General features: G+C 41.8%; 1 protein-coding gene across 2 annotated transcripts in view; it reads left to right on the forward strand.

The window, feature by feature from the left end:
• LOC124019051 (cadherin-2-like) overlaps positions 1-27,506 on the forward strand; it is a 116,835-nt gene that overhangs the window by 54,412 nt on the left and 34,917 nt on the right. For both annotated transcript variants that reach the window (XM_046334410.1, XM_046334409.1), the window contains exons 3-13: positions 15,037-15,281; positions 19,180-19,353; positions 19,866-20,021; positions 21,071-21,215; positions 21,296-21,468; positions 21,588-21,725; positions 21,997-22,182; positions 25,051-25,304; positions 25,547-25,689; positions 26,654-26,887; positions 27,230-27,463. In XM_046334410.1, coding sequence (XP_046190366.1) covers positions 15,037-15,281; positions 19,180-19,353; positions 19,866-20,021; positions 21,071-21,215; positions 21,296-21,468; positions 21,588-21,725; positions 21,997-22,182; positions 25,051-25,304; positions 25,547-25,689; positions 26,654-26,887; positions 27,230-27,463 — 2,082 coding nt within the window. The remainder of the gene's footprint in view (positions 1-15,036; positions 15,282-19,179; positions 19,354-19,865; positions 20,022-21,070; positions 21,216-21,295; positions 21,469-21,587; positions 21,726-21,996; positions 22,183-25,050; positions 25,305-25,546; positions 25,690-26,653; positions 26,888-27,229; positions 27,464-27,506) is intronic.

The following is a 27,506-nucleotide window of genomic DNA, read 5'->3' on the forward strand; positions in this document are numbered from 1 at the left end:
AAGATTAAAAGTGTTGACCGTAGTAGCAAAAAATACACTTTATATCCTAATCTGACTTTGGTGCAGGTCATGTTGTTCTTGACATTAGCGTCTCTGGTAAACCCACACAATATCAAATAAAATCAAGGTTTATTTGTCACATTCAAATGATACAGAAGGTTTAAATGGTACAGTGAAATGGCTACTAGCATATTTTCATAGTAGCAATATAAAAAATAGAAAGTGTCCAGATAAATATTTTAGAAATATTTTATAATTATTAGATTCTTCTTATCCAGACTTGTCTAAATTGATGGGTCATGTGAAATAAATGCTATAACAATCCCCAGCCACATCTAGCTAAGCGGATGCATCACTATTGTCTAGACATGTACACAACTTAATGGGTCTTGTAATCATCTGACAAAGTGAGTCTTTCGTTTAGACACGTGGCCTACTAGCTAGCTTGCTAGCGAAACAATGAACCTAATGACGTTTTCATGACAATTGAGAGAAATATGAGGTCAAATCATGACGTCAGTGATCTTCTGGAAATTTGGGGCTCTGGAAGGAGGTTAGATTTCCCAAACTGGGATTCCGAGTTGGATGACCATTCAAAATATTATTTTCCCAGTCAGAGTTTTTTTTCTGAGTTTTCAGAGATTTCTAGCTAATGTTAGCTAAAAGTATGCTTTAACTTGCAATGAAAGCAAATTAGAAACGTGTATATACATGAAAATGTAGCTAGCTAGACTCTCTTACTCGTATACATGGATGAACGCTTCTCCCTCCCTGTCACAGATGCCATGGTTTCTCTTAGTTTGAAGATGTAATCCGGAGAAAAGGGGTTTTATAAAACAGTCTTCTGTGTGTTCTCTTTTTGACTCCCTCCACATATTTGCAGTCAAACGCCAGAATCCTTAACTATCATACACTGCTTTTTCACTGATTTCAAAACTTGGTCAACTTCTTCTGAGACAACAACACCGTTGATCGCCATTTGAGAAGACTGTACAATATCTGGTTCAATTAAAATGTTTTTACCTAAAATCAGGGATTTCCTCATCGTCTGATTCATTTTCAGATTCAGAGAGAGAGTCAGCATTGCACGATCGTCCTCCAGAAAGTGGAGAGCAATACATTAGCAACAATTTTGCAGTTCGCCAAATTCAAATTACTTTTCTAAAAATATTACATTTTCATGAAATCACAAGTGCAATATAGTGAAACACAGTTTAGCTTGTTGTTAATCCACATGGCGTGTCTGATTTCAAAAAAGCTTGTCTCAGCAGACAAAACAATACAAACAGCTAGCAGCAAAGTAGATTGGTCACGAAAGTCAGAAAAGCAATAAAATTAATCGCTTACCTTTAATGATCTTCAGATGTTTGCACTCACAAGACTCCCAGTTACACAATACATGTTCCTTTTGTTCCATAAAGATTATTTTTAAATCAAAAAACCTCCTCGAGTGGGGCAGACTGGGCAGACGAAAATTCAAAATAGTATCCGTAAAGTTTGTAGAAACATGTCAAACGTTTTTTATAATCAATCCTCAGGTTGTTTTTACAATAAATAATCGATAATATTTAAACCGGACCATAGCTTCTTCAATAGGAGAGAGAAAAGGTCTGCTCCAAGCTGCTTGTGCATGCAAAACTCTGCTGGCACACAGCCATTCACTGACCCGATGTGATCTTTCTCGCTCATTTTTCAAAATAAAAGCCTGAAACTATGTCTAAAGACTGTTCACACCATGTGGAAGCCATGGGAAAAGGAATCTGGTTGATATCCCTTTAAATGGCGGCACTTCCTCTTTGGATTTTCCTCAGGTTTTCGCATGCAATATCAGTTCTGTTATACTCACAGACAATATTTTGACAGTTTTGGAAACTTTAGAGTGTTTTCTATCCTAATATGACAATTGTATGCATATTCTAGTTTCTGGTCCTGAGAAATAGGCAGTTTCATTTGGGTCCAAACATCAAAATACTGCCCCCTACACTCAACAGGTTAAAAAAAGACGCAGTAGAAAGGATTACCTACACATACTGAACATCTCATGTTATAGACATCAGCATGCTACATGGCATCTCTGCATGTTCAGCCCGTCCATTATCTCAGCAAATCATTGCTAGAGGGAAGATTCCTGTCTTTTTCCGTGGCTAAACCAACTAGGCTCGTAATTTAAGAATTGTATTCATATTTACAGTTGGCATACAAGTTTGTTATTGAGGCACATGAAAGTTCACATGTTCCAGAAGCCATTTCTGACATTTTGCTAAAGAATTAATGTTTACGTTCAAATGCCTCTCCTGTGAAGTATTGACTTGCGACATAGAGTGGTTCCTCCTTTAAAAGTTGCAAGCTTACACCGCTGGACTTAGAGAAACCGAGTTACACGCTTCATTGCTCCAAACCATCGCAAGGGGGAGTTAAAGCAGTCATTATGCATCTGGGTCCCAAGGTTTTTATAGGACCAATCATATCGAGTGGTTCCAATGGCAAATTTGACGCGAGCCGCCCGTCGCTGGTGACTTTCTTCATCAAAGATGGCTGACAAAACAATACGGTGGATGCAAATGTAAATAATTATAACGTCATAACGAGTCAAGCAAAAAATGTATGATTGAGAGGAATATGTTAGTTAATGTGGAGACAAACGATTGTGCATATTTCTTTCGTCAAAGTTAATTCACGAAAATTGCTAGTTAGCAAGTTTTTTTCAGTCATATCCAATACCAGGTGTGTCAAACTACATTCTTTGAATGGTGCATGGTGCAGGTATGTATCAGAATTATACACTTCAACAGAGTTTACCACTCCTGCTCCAGGGACATCAATGATTACACATTGTAATTATAAAATAGACTACAGACATTATTTAAGTAAAGGCTGATTTGTAATTCATATATACAGAAAAAAACACTACACTACACTACACTACACTTCCTATGCAAATCTAACTCCCTTCATCTGCATTAATCTGAGGAGGTTCTCCCAGACGTGACGATTGGAAACAGGGCAGCAATGTTTGTTTGTCACCAGAGCGGTTTAGAGCATAGTACTATTTGCCTGTGAATAACCAGACCTTCTTGCTATGCTGAATTCTTGACGCACAGCCAATGGTGCTGCAATATCCTGCCAGCATGCCCATAAGCGAGCCACTCAGGTGGACCGGCATAATAATGTAATGAAACAAGCAGGGAGAAGGTTTCAAACCCTCAACATTCTAGCCTGAAGTCCAGCACGCTATCGATTGTGCCCAAATGCATTAATTGGGGTTGGGGCCGATTGATTGTGGCTAAAAACTCTTTATCAATTGGAATCTTTAACAAGTGGGAAGAGGGAAAAGTATTATTGTTATTATGAATTATTATTAATGAACATGCAATTGTGGAACGGTCGTTAAGACAATAACAGCTTACAGACGGTAGGTCTGTAAGTCACAGTTCTGAAAACTTAGGACACTAAAGAGGCCTTTCTACTGACTCTGAAAAACACTAAAAGAAAGATGCTCAGGGTCCCTGCTCATCTGTGTGAATGTGCCTTAGGCATGCTGCAAGGAGGCATGAGGACTGCAGATGTGGCCAGGGCAATGAATTGCAATGTCTGTACTGTGAGACGCCTAAGACATCGCTACAGGGAGTCAGGATGGACAGCTGATCGTCCTCACAGTGGCAGACCATGTGTAACAACACCTGCACAGGATCGGTACATCCCAACATGACACCTGCGGGACAGGTACAGGATGGCAACAACAACTGCCCAAGTTACACCAGGAACGCACAATCCCTCCATCAGTGCTCAGACTGTCCGCAATAGGCTGAGAGAGGTTTGACTGAGGGCTTGTAGGCTTGTTGTAAGGCAGGTCCTCACCAGACATCACCGGCAACAATGTTGCCTATGGGCACAAACCTATGGGCACAAACCTATGGGCACAAACCCGTCGCTGGACCAGACAGGACTGGCAAAAAGTGCTCTTCACTGACGAGTCGCGGTTTTTTCCCACCAGGGGGGATGGTCGGATTCACGTTTATCGTCGAAGAAATTAGTGTTACACCGAGGCCTGTACTCTGGAGTGGGATCGATTTGGAGGCGGAGGGTCCATCATGATCTGGGGAGGTGTGTCACAGCATCATCGGACTGACCTTGTTGTCATTTCAGGCAATCTCAATGCTGTGCGTTACAGGGAAGACATCCCCCTCCCTTATGTGGTACCCTTACTGCAGGCTCATCCTGACATGACCCTCCAGCATGACAATGCCACCAGCCACACTGCTCGTTCTGTGAAAATCCCACAACTTGCAATGTCTTCTATGCTTAAGTACTCTAAAGTGTTACATTTCTAACTCAAAACAGCAGTACAGCAGTATTTCTTCATCAACATCTTTATGTGTTCATTAATAAAATAACGGGAAAAAAGACATTCAAATGGGGATGTTTCTTTAAACTACATTTTAGTCGCACTTCCACCCAGCTCCACGACTACAGTTAAAACCTTGCTGAGATGATCAATGTATTTGTTGCGTTGTTGAATTGTCAATTTATCTAGCAAAAACATCTTGATGGCCTTGACCAGTTCATCTTTGCTTGTCGGCTTGGCAGAGTTGTGGATTAATGTTTTCAGTTGATGCCAAACAAGTTCGATCAGGTTTAAATCAAGAGACCTACACCTACCGTAGGTGTTGAAGGTTTATTTTTTTATATATTTTTTAAAATCTTTATTTTACTACATGAAGGTCTACTTACTCTGCTGGTGTCTTTACCCAGTTTATGCCCCAATTTGTAATGCAAATCTGGCGGCAGTGTGTTTTGGGTCATTGTCTGCATTTGGATAAGAAAAAAAAACAAATTTAGCCTGACAGCCAAAATGAGGTACAATAATAGAAATATACATGTAACTAGGCCTAAACGCAACAAAATGTTGCTATAATCCTACCTTGAAAGAAACAATGTGGTCCCAGAAACACCTCTCTGACATAGGTTCCAGCATATCCTTTGATGATTTCTTCCTCAAAGAAATCTCGAGCCATGATACCTGAAAAGGAGGCGAGATTGAATTATTGTGGAACACATAACAGTCCATGAGGTGTCGGCTACAATATTTGATGTACCTTTTGCTTTGTAAATAGCCAAATTTACCATTAAAAATCAAATATTGAGTTTGAGTGGATGCTTGGAACTCAGCTTGCTTGGTCTTCTTCCTGTTTTTTGAGTAAATTTCTCAAGGGCCACGGTTGATTGGTCTGTGAAGATGACATCATTGAATGTCTCGCCAGCTTTGATTCGTGCCTGGTCCTGCAGGACACGAAGTTCTATGTTTGTCAGATTAATCATCGGGTCAAAACTACAGAACACTATGGCTATTAGCAGGGCTATAGTTCGGCCTTTTATAAATATTATTTTAACCTATATTCAGATTACAAACGCTCACTGTCATTATATATAGTCTTCCCGCTGAGGACCTCTATTTTCAGCACCGTTTCGCACTGCTCTGAGACAAACATGGAGAAACCAAAATGTTAAATTAAGTGATGTCTGCTAAATAATAAAGTTAGGTTTCTTCAGAAATAAATCATTCTAAATAGCAAACTGGCTTTATTTACAAATTAGTGAGAATGTCTCACCCCATGTTCAAGAATTGCCTTGTTCTCACTCTAGGATAAATGAAAACAAAATCTGCTATATATGTTTACTTTTAAAACAAAGTGATTATTATTATTATTAATTCATTTAGAATGATATAAAAGCCCCTTAGATATTCTCAGATATTCTCACAGATCCTAACGGAGAATACCCCTTAGATATTAATTTAGAATCCTCCAATCCTCTAAATGTAATTATTGGCTGCTTTTTTAACAAATTTGTGAGAATGTCTCACCCCATGTTCAAGAATTGCATATTTCGTGCTCACTCTAGGTTAAATGAAAATGAAATGTCCAAAATATCATTACTTTTTAAACAAATTGATTATTATTATTAATTCATTTAGAATTCTATAAAATCCTAACGGAAAATGCCCCTTAGATATTCATTTAGAATCCTCTAATCCTCTAAATGTAATTATTGGCGGAGAGTCACCTCATTGAAAAATGTATTTGTAGATATACTGTAGGCAAACCATAGGATAAATTAATCTCACAAGTGTGTTGAGTAATGTGCTGTTAAAAGTGGAGCAGGTCTTATTTATTTAAAAAGCTTATTGAAGTTAGAAGCAATAAGATTTTTGAAGCAATGCGATTTCAGCATCATTTCGCACTGCTCTGAGACAAGCATGGGGACTGGTCTTGATAAACCAATGAGGTTTTTATTTTCACTGAATCTCAGTTTGGGTATTGGTTAGATAACATTTGCGCACCCTAAATTTCAAATGCTATGCTCTTACTGTAACCTTTATTTAAACAGGCAAGTCAGTTAAGAACAAATTCTTATTTACATGGACAGCCTACTCCTTTCTCTCCATCAGGGAATTGAACCCCGGTCTCCCGCATGTCCTGCCCTCATGACACAGGGATTCTTTAGCTATATAGCCCAGTACTGTACTGCCCACCTCCACCTTGTACAGTGCCATACTTTCTGTTCCATCCTAATGGAAACCCAGAGAGTTTTTAGTTTTTCTTGGAATAGAAACACCATAATATTAATCAAATGAATAAGGCAAGTCCCAGTCAAAGGTTTGGACACACTAACTCATTCCAGGATTTTTCTTTATTTTTACAGAATAATTGTGAAGACATCACAGCTATGAAATAACACATATGGAATCAGTTAATAACAAATTCTTATTTACAAGGACAGCCTACTCCTTCCTCCCCACCAGGAAATTGAACCCCGATCTTCCACAAGCCCACATTCTCTAGTACATACATGGCCTGCTCTCCGTCAGGCACTTTCTCATGTTTACTACAGTATGTATTATAGGCTATGTTTGCTTGTCAGACTGTACAGTAGCCTAATAAACAAATGCAAGTAGCTTATATCTTCAAAATGCTTCATTATCCAATTGTAAAAGCATATACTGTACAGTACTGTATTTCTTCATCAGTATCTTTATGCTTTCGTTAATAAAATATTGATAAAAAAATACTCATTCAAAATGCAGATGTTGATTTAGTTCTGATCCATAACAAATTACTATGTGAATAAATATAACTGATTTACAGAAATATTGTCCAATGAAGGAATCCTCCAATCCTCTTATGCTGTAGCCTACTCCTGACCATCACATTGTTCCATCCTAACGGAAACCCTGAGGGCTTCGATTTTAGTTTTTCTCAGAGTAAAAACACCATAATATCAATCAAATGTATTAAGCTAAATTTATTAAAATCAATCCCATGTACCGTGTTATTACAACAATTGTTTTAAATTCTATAGTAATGCCAATATGGGAGACTATCAAATGCTTCTCAAAGATGCCCTCTGATGGTCAAACTCGCACTAACTTGCATTAATGTAAAAAAATGGCTGACAATTAAATAACGTGCCATAGAACTAATCATATAAATATTAATAAACTAGGAAGTTGGGGCACCACAGGAAAATGTTTAACCTTTTGAGACTCGGGGGCAGTATTTTCATCTTTGGAAAAATAACGTTCCCGTAATAAACGGGATATTTTGTCAGGACAAGATGCTAGAATATGCATATAATTGACAGTTTATAAGATGCTAGAATATGCATATAATTGACAGTTTAGGATAGAAAACACTCTAATGTTTCCAAAACTGTAAAAAATATTGTCTGTGAGTATAACAGAACTGATATTGCAGGCGAAAGCCTGACAAAAAGATCTAATCCGGAAGTGCCTCATGTTTTGAAAGCGCTGCGTTCCAATGTGTCCCTATTGAGCAGTGAATGGGCTATAAACCAGATTACATTTTCTCCGTATTCTCCGTATTCCCCAAGGTGTCTACAGCATTGTGACGTAGTTTCACGCATTTATGTTGAAGAATACCTGTAAGCGGCTACATTGCGCTACTGGTCACCTGATGGCTCCCAGAGTGATTCTCGCGTAAAATACAGAGGTAGCCATTATTCCAATCGGTCCTACTGAAAAACCAATTGTCCCGTGGATATATTATCAAATAGATATTTGAAAAACACCTTGAGGATTGATTATAAACAACGTTTGCCATGTTTCTGTCGATATTATGGAGCTAATTTGGAATATTTTTCGGCGTTTTCGTGACTGCAATTTCCGGGCGATTTCTCAGCCAAACGTGAAGAACAAACGGAGCTATTTTGAGAAAAAGGAACATTGGCTATCTACCTGGGAGTCTCTTGAGTGAAAACATCCGAAGCTCATCAAAGGTAAAGGATTTAATTAGATTGCTTTTCTGATTTCCGTGACCAAGTTACCTGCTGCTAGCTGGACAAAATGCTATGCTAGGCTATCGATAAACTTACACAAATGCTTGTCTAGCGTTGGCTGTAAAGCATATTTTGAAAATCTGAGATGACAGGGTGACTAACAAAAGGCTAAGCTGTGTCTCAATATATTTCACTTGTGAATAGGAATAGGAATATTTTCTAGGAATAGGAATATTTTCTAGGAATATTTATGTCCATTGCGTTGTGATAATTAGTGTCAGTCGATGATTACGCCCCCTCATGTGGGATGGGGAGTCACTAGAGGTTTTAAAGAGTCTCTATTTCCCAGATTTAACTCTTCAGAAATGTTCATATCTTATTGATTACAGTCACTTATTAATGTATTATTACCTCAGGAGTCATATTCTGAATGTTGCAAACATTTGTATATCTGCACGAACCCTAGCATAAATCATGAATCAGTGATATACAAATTGGCTAAATTATTTATTAACCAACTAACTAAATAATCACAGAATTGCATAAACACATACACAATAACATTGGTTACTAACATGACACAAAGAAAAAGTCCCTTGTGGACACAACCGATATGACGGCTTGGTAGACAAAGGAAAGGGGGCGGGGACTAATAAGAAACAGAATGGACCCACTACATACATAGGGTTGAATACGTTTATCGTGAATATGGATATTTATCACCCTAACAACCGCTCATTTGGAGTTTAGAAATGCGATGTACATATTTACGTTTGTGTGTCGTGGCTGTCTCTCCGTTGAAAACACTGGATCAGTCTATGGAGAATAGTTCATCAAATAGTCTCTCGTTGTTTAACTCTGGTCGCCGTGTCCTTTGTAGCTCTGTTATGATGGATAGATCAGGCAAACTAATGGTTGTTGCATAGGGACATGTTCTTGAGAATGGATCTTTCAGAGTACCATTGTTCTTACTTTATATAAAAACTCATTCTCTCATTTAGAAGGCTAACATCACAATGTTATCTTTCCAAAAGTATTCTTACACTTAATAATTTATTTTATACATCATTCAGATGCAAACCCCATAATTGAGAAGTGTATACAAACAAATACACAGCAATGCGTGTCTCATGTTCTTCATTGTCACGCCTTGGTCTTAGTATTTTGTGTTTTCGTTATTTATTTGGTCAGGCCAGGGTGTGACATGGGTTTATTTTGTTGTATTTCGTATTGGGGTTTTGTAGTTATTGGGATTGCGGCTGATTAGGGGTGTTGCATAGGCTTGGCTGCCTGAGGCAGTTCTCAATCAGAGTCAGGTGATTCTCGTTGTCTCTGATTGGGAACCGTATTTAGGTAGCCGGGGTTTCACTGTGTATTTCGTGGGTGATTGTTCCTGTCTCTGTGTAGTTTCACCAGATAGACTGTAATTAGGTTTCACGTTACGTTTGTTGTTTTTGTATTTATTTAGTTATTTCATGTATCGTCATTTTCTTCATTAAAGACATGAGTAACCACCACGCTGCATTTCGGTCCGACTCTCTTTCGACAAACGAAGAACGCCGTTACATTCATGAGGTCACCAAATGAAACAAATGAAACATGACAGTTCCTTAAGTGTCCACGGACCAGTCCATTTGTTTGGAATACAGAAATAATGTTCCATTTTTCAACATTTTGATGTCAAAGTTTGGCCAAGTGTCTCTCTGTGTTACACAGTCACATTCCAATCTCAATACTACAGAGCCCAGAAGTCAATACTACCAGAAGCAGAGTATTTTACGACCGCCATAAAGCGGCCTACTGCACCTCTCCCCTTCTGCGATAGAGAGAGTGGGCTATAGAGCGGCCTACTGCACCTCTCCCCTTCTGCGATAGAGAGAGTGCGCTATAGAGCGGCCTACTGCACCTCTCCCCTTCTGCGATAGAGAGAGTGCGCTATAGAGCGGCCTACTGCACCTCTCCCCTTCTGCGATAGAGAGAGTGGGCTATAGAGCGGCCTACTGCACCTCTCCCCTTCTGCGATAGAGAGAGTGCGCTATAGAGCGGCCTACTGCACCTCTCCCCTTCTGCGATAGAGAGAGTGCGCTATAGAGCGGCCTACTGCACCTCTCCCCTTCTGCGATAGAGAGAGTGGGCTATAGAGCGGCCTACTGCACCTCTCCCCTTCTGCGATAGAGAGAGTGGGCTATAGAGCGGCCTACTGCACCTCTCCCCTTCTGCGATAGAGAGAGTGGGCTATAGAGCGGCCTACTGCACCTCTCCTCTTCTGCGATAGAGAGTGTGGGCTATAGAGCGGCCTACTGCACCTCTCCCCTTCTGCGATATAGAGAGTGGGCCATAAAGCGGCCTACTGCACCTCTCCCCTTCTGCGATAGAGAGAGTGGGCTATAGAGCGGACCCACTGTAACCTGAAATCTTCACAGGAGAGTCATGACATATTCAATGCTTTTCAAATAGCAAAATCTGGAATTGGAATCTGGTTTCTGATGCATGCACGCACGCACGCACGCACGCACGCACGCACGCACACACACACACACACACACACACACACACACACACACACACGCACACACATGCACACACACACACACACACACACCCTAAACCTAAACCTAAACCTTAAGCTTATAATAGCATTTAAACAAATTCAGGACCTGAAAAGCTTCCTGACTTTTCAAAAAAGTTATTGTTCTCCAACCTTTTCAGGACATTAAAGTGAAATATTAGGATATCGGGATCCTACTAATGTAGGACAATAAGTGCACACATACACTCTCACAAACACACATGGACTCATGCACCAACATAACAACTCTCTGTAGAAACTTACTGGGTAGAATTAATGCAGCTTATTGACTGTGGTCCAGCCAGCCATATTGTACGTAACCATTGTAACATAACAGATCTATGGAGAACCATGTGGAATGGCAGTTACAGCGTTTCCATCTCTATGCAGATATTCACTCACATTCACACATTCTGAATCTGTCAGACGGGCTCTGCTGTGGCTCATTGGTGAAGCCAGAGATAAGGCAAGATCATAGGAGGTGTGGAGGTGTGGCTTTCAGCTAGCTCTGTCATCCCAGTTAATGTGCTCTGTTGTATTCTATTTATTAAGATTGTCAGTTCTCCAGCCCTGTTAAAGGCTGGCATAATTGCATGGCATACCAAAGAGCCATAGAATATTTAATATATAGCTTGTCATGATAATGTCAGTTCAGAGAGTGTGACATGAGCGAAAGTCATTTACTGTGACACATACAATAAGTTGTAGCTAGTTGACAATAAGTTGTAGCTAGTTGACAATAAGTTGTAGCTAGTTAATAATAATAATAATAATAATTGGTAGAGCATGGCGCTTGTAACGCCAGGGTAGTGGGTTCGATCCCCGGGACCACCCATACGTAGAATGTATGCACACATGACTGTAAGTCGCTTTGGATAAAAGCGTCTGCTAAATGGCATATATTATTGTAGCTAGTTGACAATAAGTTGTAGCTAGTTGACAATAAGTTGTAGCTAGTTGACAATAAGTTGTAGCTAGTTGACAATAAGTTGTAGCTAGTTGACAATAACTTGTAGCTAGTTGACAATAAGTTTTAGCTAGTTGACAATAACTTGTAGCTAGTTGACAATAACTTGTAGCTAGTTGACAATAACTTGTAGCTAGTTGACAATAACTTGTAGCTAGTTGACAATAAGTTGTAGCTAGTTGACAATAACTTGTAGCTAGTTGACAATAAGTTGTAGCTAGTTGACAATAAGTTGTAGCTAGTTGACAATAAGTTGTAGCTAGTTGACAATAAGTTGTAGCTAGTTGACAATAACTTGTAGCTAGTTGACAATAAGTTGTAGCTAGTTGACAATAACTTGTAGCTAGTTGACAATAACTTGTAGCTAGTTGACAATAACTTGTAGCTAGTTGACAATAAGTTGTGGAAAATGTGACATTATCTTCCTGTGAACCAGCTTCCATCAAGCTACTGTAAAATGCCCAGCAAGCTCTTAACAATGCATCGCTTGATTGTCACAAGATCACACAACCTTTGATGTGGAAAATCACATGGAACACTTCATGCGACATTAAACATTTCACATGTTAAAATGTGTTTTTGGAACACTTCACTTGTGACATTTCATATGTGAAAACGTGATCACGTGAAATTCATGTTTTTTTCCCATGTTAGGATGTTTGAGTTTCTCAAGACATTTGTTTTACCAGTCATCAGGATTTCACGTGATGGTCCCAGATGGTCTCAAACCATCCCAAACAATTATAAATAAAGTCATGAAATGGTATGGAGGTTTGAAAGTTAGTGGTACGTTGTGCAGCTAAAGTATTACCTTACCTGGGTGTTGAAGTACACGATTCGTTCTGCTGCACAAAAAAGTCTATAACAGTTCTATAAACACGCCTAGAATACATCTCTGTACTTAGCAAAAGAGTTCCATCTGCACTGCTATTTTAGTTATCAATAGAGCCCCACAGTCGAGGTGTCAAAATACCCATAAAACCTAGTGGTCAAACAGGCAAATGGTTCCAATCGTATTTCCACCATTCATTTTTCCAATAGGGCATTTTTAGAAACACTTCAAATAAAGGCTGTGTTTCGTGTAGGCTTACCCTGGCTTGATGTTTTGATAACCATGTAAATCTCTCTCGGACAAGGTGAGTTTTATCAATATATTAGTCTCAAGTAGATATCATATAAAACTACAACTCCCTGCAAGCTGCTGCACGTAATCTCTAGCTGACACCTTGGCTAACAGGTATTGTGTCAATTTAAAACTTGCAAGACAGTTCACAGATTTGTCCATTTAATGAAATGTAGCCAAATTGGTCATTACTACATTTTAGGGCTGATCCCAATTAGTTGACAGGTCGATTGTTTGGTCTTTAGGTTGTTGGTCGCCAAGATTATTTTAGTCGCACAGCAATATATGTACAGTGGGGCAAAAAAGGATTTAGTCAGCCACCAATTGTGCAAGTTCTCCCACTTAAAAAAGATGATTTTCTGGAATTTTATTTCTCATTTTGTCTGTCATAGTTGAAGTGTTCCAATGATGAAAATTACAGGCCTCACTCATCTTTTTAAGCGGGAGAACTTGCACAATTGGTGGCTGACTAAATACTTTTTTTGCCCCACTGTATATGTATATACAGTACAAGTCAAAGGTTTGGATACACCTACTCATTCAAGGGTTTTTCTTTATTGTTACTATTTTCTACATTGTAAAATAATAGTGAGGGCATCAAAACTATGAAATAACAAACATGGAATCATGTAGTAACCAAAAAAGTGTTATATATTTAAAAATATATTTGAGATTTGAGATTTTTCAAAGTAGTTACCCTTTGCCTTGATGACAGTTTTGCACACGCTTGGCATTTTCAAAACCAGCTTCATGAGGTAGTTACCTGGAATGCATTTCAAATAACATGTGTGCCTTGTTAAAAGTTCATTTCAGCTATGTTGTTACAAGTTAGGGGTGATATACAGAAGATAGCCCTATTTGGTAAAAAGTCCATGTTATGGCAAGAACAGCTCAAATAAGCAAAGAGAAATTACAGTCCATCATTCATTTAAGACAGGAAGGTTAGTCAAATCCGGGAAATTTCAAGAACTTTTAAAGTTTATACAAATGCAGTCGCAAAAACCTTCAAACTTTATAATGAAGCTGTCTCTCACGAGGACCACCACAGGAAAAGAAGATCCAGAGATACTTCTACTGCAGAGGATAAGTTCATTAGATTTAACTGCACCTCAGATTGCAGCCCAAATAAATGCTTTACAGAGTTCAACAGTCACATCTCAACATCAACTTTTAAGAGGATATTGTGTGAATCAGGCCTTCATGGTTGAATTGCTGCAAAGAAACCACTACTAAAGGACACCAATAATAAGAAGAGACTTGCTTAGACCGGTAGAAATCTGTCCTTTGATCAAATTGGTCCAAATTTGTGATTTTTGACTCCAACCATCATGTCGTTGTGAGACGCAGACTAGGTGAATGGATGACCTCCGCATAAGTGGTTCCCACCGTGAAGCATAGAGGAGGAGGTGTGATGGTGTGGGGGTGCTTTGCTGGTGACACTGTCTGTGATTTATTTAGAATTCAAGGCACACTTAACCAGCATGGCTACCACAGCATTCTGCAACATGCCACCTGGTTTGCGCTTATTGGGACTATAATTTGTTTTTCAACAGGACAATGATCCAAAACACACCTCCAGGCTGTGTAAGGGCAATTTGACCAAGAAGGAGAGCGATTGAGTGCTGCTTTAGATGACCTGGCCTCCACAATCACCTGACCTCAACCCAATTGAGATGGTTTGGGATGTGTTGGACTGTAGAATGAAGGAAAAGCAGCCAACAAGTGCTCAGCATATGTGGGAACTGTTAGAAAAGCATTCCAGGTGAAGCTGGTTGAGAGAAGGCCAAGAGTGTGCAAAGCTGTCATTAAGGCATAGAGTGGCTACTTTGAAGAATCTCAAATAGCAAATATATTTGATTTGTTTTTTTGCTTACTACATGATTCCATATGTGTTATTTCATGGTTTTGATGACTCCACTATTATTCTACACTGTAGAAAATTATTCTACACTGTAGAAAATAATAAAAATGAACAAAAACCCTTGAATAAGTAGGTGTGTCCAAACTTTTGACTGGTACTGTATGTTGTCTTCCTCTGTTTTCAAATCTTGCTGACATCTCTCTCGCTCTCTCTCCCTGCAGTGAGGTTCGCAGACTGTGGCCTGGGCGACAGGGTGCTGTTGGAGGTGGTTGACGTGGAAGACTTCAGGCTGGATGAGGATGGCACGGTGTATGCCCGGCATGCCTTCCATCTTGCCGACAGGAAGAGCGCCTTGGTGGTGCGAGCGAGGGATCTGGAGACCAAGGAGGATTGGAAGACGCATGTTTACCTCCTCCTCCGGAAGGAAGGAAAGCGAGAGACGACAGAACACAAACTCATCAAAGAGGTCTGGGATATAATACCGATTTTCTTTTTCATTTACATTTACATTTAAGTCATTTAGCAGACGCTCTTATCCAGAGCGACTTACAAATTGGTGCATTCACCTTATGACATCAAGTGGAACAGTCACTTTACAATAGTGCATCTAAATCTTAAAGGGGGGGGGTGAGAGGGATTACTTATCCTATCCTAGGTATTCCTTAAAGAGGTGGGGTTTCAGGTGTCTCCGGAAGGTGGTGATTGACTCCGCTGTCCTGGCGTCGTGAGGGAGTTTGTTCCACCATTGGGGGGCCAGAGCAGCGAACAGTTTTGACTGGGCTGAGTGGGAGCTGTACTTCCTCAGTGGTAGGGAGGCGAGCAGGCCAGAGGTGGATGAACGCAGTGCCCTTGTTTGGGTGTAGCGCCTGATCAGAGCCTGGAGGTACTGAGGTGCCGTTCCCCTCACAGCTCCGTAGGCAAGCACCATGGTCTTGTAGCGGATGCGAGCTTCAACTGGAAGCCAGTGGAGAGAACGGAGGAGCGGAGTGACGTGAGAGAACTTGGGAAGGTTGAACACCAGACGGGCTGCGGCGTTCTGGATGAGTTGAAGGGGTTTAATGGCACAGGCAGGGAGCCCAGCCAACAGCGAGTTGCAGTAATCCAGACGGGAGATGACAAGTGCCTGGATTAGGACCTGCGCCGCTTCCTGTGTGAGGCAGGGTCATACTCTGCGGATGTTGTAGAGCATGAACCTACAGGAACGGGCCACCGCCTTGATGTTGGTTGAGAACGACAGGGTGTTGTCCAGGATCACGCCACGGTTCTTAGCGCTCTGGGAGGAGGACACAATGGAGTTGTCAACCGTGATGGCGAGATCATGGAACGGGCAGTCCTTCCCCGGGAGGAAGAGCTGCTCCGTCTTGCCGAGGTTCAGCTTGAGGTGGTGATCCGTCATCCACACTGATATGTCTGCCAGACATGCAGAGATGCGATTCGCCACCTGGTCATCAGAAGGGGGAAAGGAGAAGATTAATTGTGTGTTGTCTGCATAGCAATGATAGGAGAGACCATGTGAGGTTATGACAGAGCCAAGTGACTTGGTGTATAGCGAGAATAGGAGAGGGCCTAGAACAGAGCCCTGGGGGACACCAGTGGTGAGAGCGCGTGGTGAGGAGACAGATTCTCGCCACGCCACCTGGTAGGAGCGACCTGTCAGGTAGGACGCAATCCAAGCGTGGGCCGCGCCGGAGATGCCCAACTCGGAGAGGGTGGAGAGGAGGATCTGGTGGTTCACAGTATCGAAGGCAGCCGATAGATCTAGAAGGATGAGAGCAGAGGAGAGAGAGAGTTAGCTTTAGCAGTGCGGAGCGCCTCCGTGATACAGAGGAGAGCAGTCTCAGTTGAATGACTAGTCTTGAAACCTGACTGATTTGGATCAAGAAGGTCATTCAGAGAGAGATAGCGGGAGAGCTGGCCAAGGACGGCACGTTCAAGAGTTTTGGAGAGAAAAGAAAGAAGGGATACTGGTCTGTAATTGTTGACATCGGAGGGATCGAGAGTAGGTTTTTTCAGAAGGGGTGCAACTCTCGCTCTCTTGAAGACGGAAGGGACGTAGCCAGCGGTCAGGGATGAGTTGATGAGCGAGGTGAGGTAAGGAAGAAGGTCTCCGGAAATGGTCTGGAGAAGAGAGGAGGGGATAGGGTCAAGCGGGCAGGTTGTTGGGCGGCCGGCCGTCACAAGACGCGAGATTTCATCTGGAGAGAGAGGGGAGAAAGAGGTCAGAGCCTACACTGCTTTGGATAACAGACGACTTATCCAAAGCAATACACTTTTACACTACGCATATGTGGCCCATGCGGGAAATGAAAACACAACCCATGCATTCTGTAAAAACTCCTGGCCCTAAACATGATGATGAAGTATAATGTTATCGGGGGTATATACCTACTCTGTTAGTCGTTGATGGCCAGTAAAGTGCTGATAACCACAGAAAGAAGACAAGGCTCACTACAGTATAGTGTGCATCCCAGATGTCACCCTATTTCCTTTATAGAGTGCTATTTTTCACCAGGTCTCTGGTCAATAGTAGTGCACTATGTAGGGAACAGGGTAGCATTTGGAATGCAGACAGCATCTGCACAGAAAATTCGCAGGGACATAGTTGTTCCATTTTCTGCTGTCAAGGTGATGTGTCATTCTTATTGGAAACCAGACAGTGTTGGGATGTCCACCTTTTTATCACCCACAACCTGTATTCAGACAATTTACCAGGGTTGGAAAGACTAAGCTATAAGACTACCTAAAGCATCTAAACTGGATCAAACGTTTCTGTAATGGGTGCAATAATTCATGTTTCAGGACCCCGTGTTAGTGTAAAACTAAGCCTTCAAAATAAGGCCTTATGAAATACATATTGTGTTAAATATGTATTATTTTTAATGGTAACATTTTCACTTGGTGAAGGCCACAGGACTGAAAATGGATGAATGCAGCTACCATGTCTCTGTCACTAACAAATAGAGTCATAGGTGGTAATTCTACAATTTACTTGAAAGCCAAGGTACTCTGGGAAATATTTAAATAAGGTTTTACACTAAGCAGTGTTTAACACTGTTTTGGCATCTATATGGGTCCACAGATTCAACACTTTCAGTAATGATTTAAAACTTTTTTGTTCTTTAAACCTCGACAATCTGCTTTGTGGTGCTACTGCCTGCTGTGTGTTAATTAGAGCAATAAGGAGGTCCTCTATATATGAGGAGACATTCCCCAGTAAACATTGTTAATTAGAGCAATAAGGAGGTCCTCTACATATGAGGAGACATTCCCCAGTAAATATTGTTAATTAGAGCAATAAGGAGGTCCTCTACATATGAGGAGACATTCCCCAGTAAATATTGTTAATTAGAGCAATAAGGAGGTCCTCTACATATGAGGAGACATTCCCCAGTAAACATTGTTAATTAGAGCAATAAGGAGGTCCTCTACATATGAGGAGACATTCCCCAGTAAACATTGTTAATTAGAGCAATAAGGAGGTCCTCTACATATGAGGAGACATTCCCCAGTAAACATTTTCCCAGAAATAGTGCAGTGCCATATGCTTAGTGGGTCCATTAATGTCTCTCGGCATTCTGTGGGAAAACAGTGTGAGGAAAGAAAAAGCTGTTAAAATACCACCGATACCAAACTTGTGAATAAAAGCTGTGAAATTGAACAAGTGGAGTGTTAGGCAGCTATTAGTCAGCTATCTCGCTCAACAGACGGATGGATCAGAATACTCTGAGAAAAAGGAGGAAGGAAGGAGAGGGAGGGTTTGGAGAGGCAAGTGGGAGAGTTATGATGCAGAAGAAGGCTGTTGGGTATATAGGGGAAAGATGGAGAGAATGAAGTGAAAGAGAGAAAGCAGGAAAATATAGGGATAGAGATTAGGTGGAGGGATGCAGCGAGAGGATGAGATGGCTGAAGGGTTGTATTCAGATTCAGATTAGAGTATGGAGGAAACAAAACTGCATTCCTAGGCTGCAAATATATATGAGGACACACACACAGGTTACATAGACAGCCAGCCAGTCTGATCATTGGTCAGGTCCTCAGAAATGATGTCAGTAATCCAGCTCTGTGGAACGAGGCCATGAATACACTAAATCATAGTATTTGTCATAGTGTTTTTGTGTGTGTTGGTGTTTGGGTCTGAGTAATCTGCGTGTCTCTGTCTCTCTCTGTGTGTGTGTGTGTGTGTGTGTGTGTGTGTGTGTGTGTGTGTGTGTGTGTGTGTGTGTGTGTGTGTGTGTGTGTGTGTGTGTGTGTGTGTGTGTGTGTGTGTGTGTGTGTGTGTGTGTGTGTGTGTGTGTGTGTGTGTGTGTGTGTGTGTGTGTGTGTGTGTGTGTGTGTAACCTTTGTTTATTGTCTCATCTCTGCAGGTGAACTCCAGCTCTGCAGCTGTGACTCAGCAGGTGCGAGAGATCGTGTTTCCATGGCACAGCTTGGTCGTTGGGGACGATGGATCTCTGAGGCGGGTGAAGAGGGACTGGGTCATTCCCCCCATCAACGTCCCTGAGAACTCACGAGGACAGTTCCCCGAGGAGCTAGTCAGGGTAGGGGAGACACATACATGGAGACACACACAAACGGGTTGTAAGTAAGCATTTCACGGTAAAGTCTACACATGTTGTATTCGGCGCATGTGACAAATACAGTTTGATTTGGAACACAGAAACACACACACACACAACACACACAGTTCAAATGCCACATTTTACACATTTCCCCACTAGCTCACAGGGTTTTATAGTGTGTGTTTGTGTGTACAGTTTTTGTGTATATGTACAGTATGTACTGTATGTGTGTGGTTCCAGTGTATGAAAAGCGCACTATTTCCTCCTAACACCATCTGCTGATGTATTTATATTGTAATCAGCGGCTGAGTCAGGGGGTTAATGGGATGCTGATTTATACATGTTTATTAAGGTTTATGGTGCATCTGCTGTTTCCTGTCTGTACTATACAGCCCATGTATGGTGTTGAGGGGAGCTAAAGATGTTTTGAATAAAAGTGTGGTTGTAAATGTACTGTATCTAAACTGGGAATATCCCTCCCTCTGATCTAGATCCGGTCGGACCGTGATAAGAACAGTCTCCTGCGTTACAGTGTGACTGGGCCCGGTGCTGACCAGTCTCCGACCGGGATCTTTATCATCAACCCCATCTCTGGACAGCTCTCTGTGACCAAACCCCTCGACCGGGAACACATCTCCAACTTCCATGTAAGTGTTCAGCTCATAGAATTAGAATGAGTAGATTTAGCATCCACATTCCTGTCAATTACTCCATAATGGGTGGCTTGGTGGCCAACAGTCTTTATCGGTCTATGTGAAATGTAGTAAAACGCCATACAGAGTAAGTTGGACAGGAAACTTTGATCTTGAGAACACACTCAATGCAGACACACAAGCAACTATGATCTGCAGCAGAGCATTTGCATGAAGGATGGGGCCACCTCGTGAATATTCATAGAGTGATGTAGCTGTCAGAGTCACTGTCATGAATACTAATTAGGTGTGGCAGTACTGGAGACATGGTATAGGGAGCTGCACAGCCAGGATTGCAGCTATGAAACAGGGTATAGGAGTAGGTACTGTAACAGCTGTATGTTATGGCAGCTACTACTCCCCGCCTAGCGGTAGGCGTGTACCATGGCTGTTTTGGAGACGGGGTACAGCGTACAGGGGAGCGTACTCAGCTTTCATCCCTGTAGTGCTCTCTGTTAGAGAGCAGTAGGGGAGAGGCCCTAGGAGAGAAACACTTAAGAATCCTTAGATCCAACCTTGAGAGGCCAAGTGTATACAAACCTCAGAGTCAATAGCCCTGTTCCCAATCCCGATAACTTACACCCCTCTCTCTCCCCTCTCTTTGCACTTGGTGGATTGCCCTATGAAGTGTAAGCAAAACGCTGAAAACTACACCAATCCTATCCAAGGTCTATGAGGAGCTATTACCATATTGCTTACACATATGGAATCCTTTCTGATCCATGTGGGAGAGAAAACAAGAGAAGAGGGAAAGTCAAGAGTTATTGAGTTGGAAACAAATGTGCTAGAACGAGAACAGCCTGGTGAATTCAGACTGAACGCTATGCTAACAGTCTGGTTTAACCAGGTTAAGACAACCCTAACCCTGTATTAGTCTCTGGAACTGCGAGCCCATACCATTCCCATAAGTGTGCCTAACCATGAACCTGTATTTGTGTGTCTATAGTTGACAGCCCGCGTCCTTACCATGCGTTTAACCTGTACTACTGTATGCATCCGTGTAGCTGCGAGCCCATGCTGTGGACCTGAATGGGAACCAGATAGAGAACCCCATAGACATCGTCATCAACGTCATAGACATGAATGACAACAGACCAGAGTTCACACACACCATCTACAACGGATCAGTACCAGAGGGATCCAAACCAGGTAACAGCGCACACGCACGCATGCACGTATATTCCATTGTGTGAGAGGTTTTAATTGACTTGTTTGGTTCACGTTCCCAGGGTCCTTTGTGATGACAGTTACGTCACTGGACAAGGATGACCCTAAAACAGCCAATGGGATGCTCCGATACAAGATTATATCTCAGAATCCTGAAAACCCCTCCTCCAACATGTTCACAATCAACAACAAGACAGGAGGAATCATCACTGTGGCTGCAGGGCTAGACAGAGAGGTGTGTGTGCGTGTGTGTCAATGTGTTTCAATGTTTTTATGATTGTGTGTTCACAATATAGACTGTCTATATTATACGCTGTAACATGGACCTGTACCCTGTTGTCTTCCTTCTTCCAGAAAGTTCCTCAGTACACGTTAATCATCCAGGCTACTGACATGGAGGGGAACCCAACCTATGGCCTGTCTAACACAGCTACGGCTATCATCAGGATCACTGACGTCAATGATAACCCCCCGGAGTTCACCGCTGACAAAGTAAGTCACAGACAGACAAACAGACATGCTGACAGATAGACAGACATACACACACACACGAATGTGCACACACAGATGCATACAGACATACAATACACAAACACGTACAAACAGACACACTTTCTCTCTCAAACACAGGGGGGGGGACACAGAATATCTTTTTTCAAATAAACCAAATGTTTTATCATAAGAGACTATCTTTCTCCTATTATTGAGCAATATTTTCATCTTTCACTCCCGCGTCTCTCTTTCACTTCCCCTCGCTCTGTAGTTCTATGGAGAGGTGCAGGAGAACCGTGTGAATGTGATCGTAGCTAATCTGACAGTAACAGATAAGGACCAGCCCCACAGTGCAGCCTGGAGTACTGTGTACAGGATCACAGCTGGAGACCCCACTGGACGCTTCTCCATCCCCACTGACCTCACCACCAATGAGGGACTGGTCACTGTGGTTAAGGTATGGATTTACACAGCTCTGATGAGAAATATTTTTTTTTATGATTGGAAAATGAACTTTTACAGCATATACCTGTATATACATGCAGACAAAGAGACAGAGATACAGCACAGACTTATTTGACATTTTTTTGTGTTATAGCCTGAATGCAAAATTGATTAAATAGATGTGTTTCATACCCATCTACACACGAAGTGAAAACATGTTTTTTGGCATTTTTGCAAATGTATTGAAAATTAAATACAGAAATATCTCATTTACATAAGTATTCACATCCCTGAGTAAATATGTGTTAGAATCACATTTGGCAGTGATTACAGCTGTGAGTCTTTATGGGTAAGTCTCTAAGAGCTTTGCAAACCTGGATTATACAATGTTTGCACATTCATTTGAAAAACTCTTCAAGCTGGTTGTTGATCATTGCTAGACAGCCATTTCCAAGTCTTGCCATAGATTTTAAAGCTGATTTAAGTCAAAACTGTAACTAGGCCACTCAAGAACATTTAATGTCATCTTGGTAAGCAACTCCAGTGTACTTTATATTTTGCCTTGTATTTTAGGTTATTGACCTGCTGAATTTGTCTCCCAGTGTCTGTTGGCAAGCAGACTGAAGCAGGTTTTCCTTTAGTTTTTTTCCTGTGCTTAGCTCTATTCCATGTCTTTTTAATCATAAAAAAAACTCCCCAGACCTTGGCAAGCATACCCATAACATCATGCAGCCACCACCATGCTAAAAAATATGAAGAGTGGTACTCAGTAATGTGTTGCGTTAGATTTGGTGAAATCGCTTAGTGGTTTCCTTCATGGTGAAATACCTTAGTGGTTTCCCTCATGGTGAAATACCTTAGTGGTTTCCTTCATGGTGAAATACCTTAGCGATTTCCTTCATGGTGAAATACCTTAGTGGTTTCCTTCATGGTGAAATACCTTAGTGGTTTCCTTCATGGTGAAATACCTTAGCGGTTTCCTTCATGGTGAAATACCTTAGTGGTTTCCTTCATGGTGAAATACCTTAGTGGTTTCCTTCATGGTGAAATACCGTAGCGGTTTCCTTCATGGTGAAATAACTTAGCGGTTTCCCTCATGGTGAAATGCCTTAGCGGTTTCCCTCATGGTGAAATGCCTTAGTGGTTTCCCTCATGGTGAAATACCTTATCGGTTTCCTTCATGGTGAAATACCTTAGTGGTTTCCTTCATGGTGAAATACCTTAGTGGTTTCCTTCATGGTGAAATACCTTAGTGGTTTCCTTCATGGTGAAATACCTTAGTGGTTTCCTTCATGGTGAAATACCTTAACGGTTTCCTTCATGGTGAAATAACTTAGTGGTTTCCTTCATGGTGAAATACCTTAGCGGTTTCCTTCATGGTGAAATACCTTAGCGGTTTCCTTCATGGTGAAATACCTTAGCGGTTTCCTTCATGGTGAAATACCTTAGCGGTTTCCTTCATGGTGAAATACCTTAGCGGTTTCCTTCATGGTGAAATACCTTAGCGGTTTCCTTCATGGTGAAATACCTTAGCGGTTTCCTTCATGGTGAAATACCTTAGCGGTTTCCTTCATGGTGAAATACCTTAGCGGTTTCCTTCATGGTGAAATACCTTAGCGGTTTCCTTCATGGTGAAATACCTTAGCGGTTTCCTTCATGGTGAAATACCTTAGCGGTTTCCTTCATGGTGAAATACCTTAGCGGTTTCCTTCATGGTGAAATACCTTAGCGGTTTCCTTCATGGTGAAATACCTTAGCGGTTTCCTTCATGGTGAAATACCTTAGCGGTTTCCTTCATGGTGAAATACCTTAGCGGTTTCCTTCATGGTGAAATACCTTAGCGGTTTCCTTCATGGTGAAACACCTTAGCGGTTTCCTTCATGGTGAAATACCTTAGTGGTTTCCTTCATGGTGAAATACCTTAGCGGTTTCCCTCATGGTGAAATGCCTTAGCGGTTTCCCTCATGGTGAAATGCCTTAGTGGTTTCCCTCATGGTGAAATACCTTATCGGTTTCCTTCATGGTGAAATACCTTAGTGGTTTCCTTCATGGTGAAATACCTTAGTGGTTTCCTTCATGGTGAAATACCTTAGTGGTTTCCTTCATGGTGAAATACCTTAGTGGTTTCCTTCATGGTGAAATACCTTATCGGTTTCCTTCATGGTGAAATACCTTAGTGGTTTCCTTCATGGTGAAATACCTTAGTGGTTTCCTTCATGGTGAAATACCTTAGTGGTTTCCTTCATGGTGAAATACCTTAGTGGTTTCCTTCATGGTGAAATACCTTAGTGGTTTCCTTCATGGTGAAATACCTTAGTGGTTTCCTTCATGGTGAAATACCTTAGTGGTTTCCTTCATGCTGAAATACCTTAGTGGTTTCCTTCATGGTGAAATACCTTAGTGGTTTCCTTCCACTCCGGCAACTGAGTTAGGAAGGATGCCTGTGTCTTTGTAGTGACTGGGTGGATTGATACACCATCCAAAGTGCAGTGAATAACTTCACCATGCTAAAGTGAGTCCATGCAACTTGACTTATTAAGAGCATTTTTACTCCTGAACTTATTTTGGCTTTCCATAACAAAGGGGTTGAATACTTGACTCAAGACATTTCAGATTTTCATTTTTAATTCATCTGTAAACATTTCTAAAAACAAAATTCCACTTTGACATCATGGAGTATTGTGTCAAGAAATCTCAATTGAATACATTTTAAATTCAGGCTATAACACAACAAAATGTGGAAAAAGTCAAGGGGTTTGATTACTTTCTGAAGCCACTGTACATTACGGCTGTTTTCAAAGTGAGAGCTTTGGTATGTAAGATTTACAAACAAATTGAACTGTAAACTGCGTGGCTAACTGGTATGTGTGTATCTCTCCAGCCTATAGACTATGAGGTGAGTCGTTCCTTCGTGCTGACGGTACTGGCTGAGAACGAGGTTTCCCTGGCTCGTGGTATCCACCTGCCCCGTCAGTCCACCGCCACCGTGTCTGTACGCATCACAGACGTCAACGAGAGCCCAGAGTTCTCCCCCAACCCCAAAGTCATCAAACTAGAGGAGGGGCTACCGGGCGGCTCGCTACTCACCACCTTTACAGCACAGGACCCTGACAGATACATGCAACAGAACATACGGTAAGTAGATGAGAGAGGGATCAGCATTGGCATGTTAGCTAATATATATATTTTTTAAACTTTTATTTAACTAGGCAAGTCAGTTAGGCAAATTGTTATTTACAACAACAGCCTAGGAGCAGTGGATTAACAGCCTTGTTCAGGGGCAAAAACGAAAGATTTTTACCTTGTCAGCTCACCAAGGGGAGCGGGGCTTAGCAAAGGGTAAATTGTGTACTGTCATCTCATTGGTTGATTTTAAGGTACGCCAAGGTGTTCGACCCTGCTAATTGGCTGAAGATAGACCCTGTAAACGGGCGGATCTCCACCATCGCTGTGCTGGACAGAGAGTCTCCATATGTGAAGAATAACCTCTACAACATCACCTTCATGGCCACTGACAATGGTGAGAGTGCGGGTGGACCTGTACTGTTTTTGGAACTTACAGTGTATAGCTGTGTGGGGTACTCATGCAGAGAAGCACTTAGAGCTGAATCTCACTATTCACATCAATTCAATTCAATTACAATCCATTTAGTTTGACTCACTTTCTTGGCACGATAAGATAAATATCTTGTCCCCCCCCCAAAAAAAGAAAGGAAAATATCAGATGACAATGGTAGTACTACTACAGAAAAGTATATGTATACACATGAGCACACAAGTTAGTGTTCACATACAGACTCTAAAAACACCACTCACGCACAGAAAGCCCCTGCTGCGCCTCAGCACAATCCTGACTGAGCTCTTCATTGTGCTTTTGGCAAATACACACACACACACACACACACACACACACACACACACACACACACACACACACACACACACACACACACACACACACACACACACACACACACACACACACACACACACACACACACACACACACACACACACACACACACACACACACACACACACACACACACACGCACACACACACACATGTCAGCTGTGTATCTCAGGCAGCCTCCCTAACATACTGATTTCCATCTCCCTCATTCCCTTACTCACCCTCCTGGTGTGTTTGATCATACATTTCTCTCATCTCTTATTTAGGAGGTTAGTTTCACTGAAGTCATATGTAGCTGTTGACAGAGTGTTGTTTTAAGACATTTGAGTTTTGCAATATGGTTTGGCGTGTGACATAATATTATGTATGACAGCATGAATCCTGTTTGGTATGAGTGCTGTAATGTGCCTGTAATGTGTTACTTTTAACATATAGTTCAGTACAGTATCTAAGTTGCACCAAACATTGTTTTATTATTCCTGTCTATGTAAGGTGCCATTTTCTTCACTTTGCTTATCTCACTAGTCTCTCCATCTCTCTTTCCTCCATCCCTTTATCCTCCCTCTCTCAGGCATCCCCCCAGCCAGTGGTACAGGTACATTACAGATGTACCTGTTGGACATAAATGACAATGCTCCTCGTGTCTTCCCTCCGGAGGTGGAGATGTGTGAGAAGCCTGAGCCCAACACCATCAACATCACCGCCAGTGACCCCGATCTGACCCCTAACGCCGGCCCCTTCGCCTTCGAACTGGCCAAGCGGCCGGCAGATGCACGCAGGAACTGGACCCTCACACGCCTCAATGGTTAGTCAGTCTGCTTTTTCCCCTCTTTTGCTCCATTTCTCTTTCTCAAATGAATTGAATTCAAAAATGTTTTATTGGCATGACTAAATAACTTGTTGAACATTCTCCCCCATCTCGCTCTCTTTCTTTCTTTATCCTTCCCTCTATTACTCTCCCTTGCTCTCTCTCTCTCACTCTTATTTCCTGTCTTTGTCTCTAAAACTCTCAACCTCCATCTGTAACTCCCCACAAACTCTCTTTTCCTCCCCACCTCTCCCTCTCTTCCCCCTCTCTCTCCCTTCCCCCCCTCTCTCTCTTTCTCTCTTCTCCTCCCCCCTCTCTCTCTGTGTGTCCCTATCCCAGGTGAATATGCTCAGGTCAGGCTGCGGATAGGTTTTCTGGAGAGTGGTATCTACGAGGTTCCTATCATCATCACAGACTCAGGCAACCTGCCCATGTCCAATACATCCTACCTACAGGTCAAGGTGTGTCAGTGTGATCACCATGGAGACTGCGTGGACATGGAACGCATTATCGCAGCAGGGCTGGGCACTGGAGCCATCATCGCAATCCTCATCTGTATCATCATACTGCTAGGTGAGTCTGGTTATACAGGCTAAGACAAGCTTACCCACACACT

This window comes from Oncorhynchus gorbuscha, unplaced genomic scaffold, assembly GCF_021184085.1.
Source record: "Oncorhynchus gorbuscha isolate QuinsamMale2020 ecotype Even-year unplaced genomic scaffold, OgorEven_v1.0 Un_scaffold_618, whole genome shotgun sequence".
NCBI classification, from domain to species: Eukaryota; Metazoa; Chordata; class Actinopteri; order Salmoniformes; family Salmonidae; genus Oncorhynchus; species Oncorhynchus gorbuscha.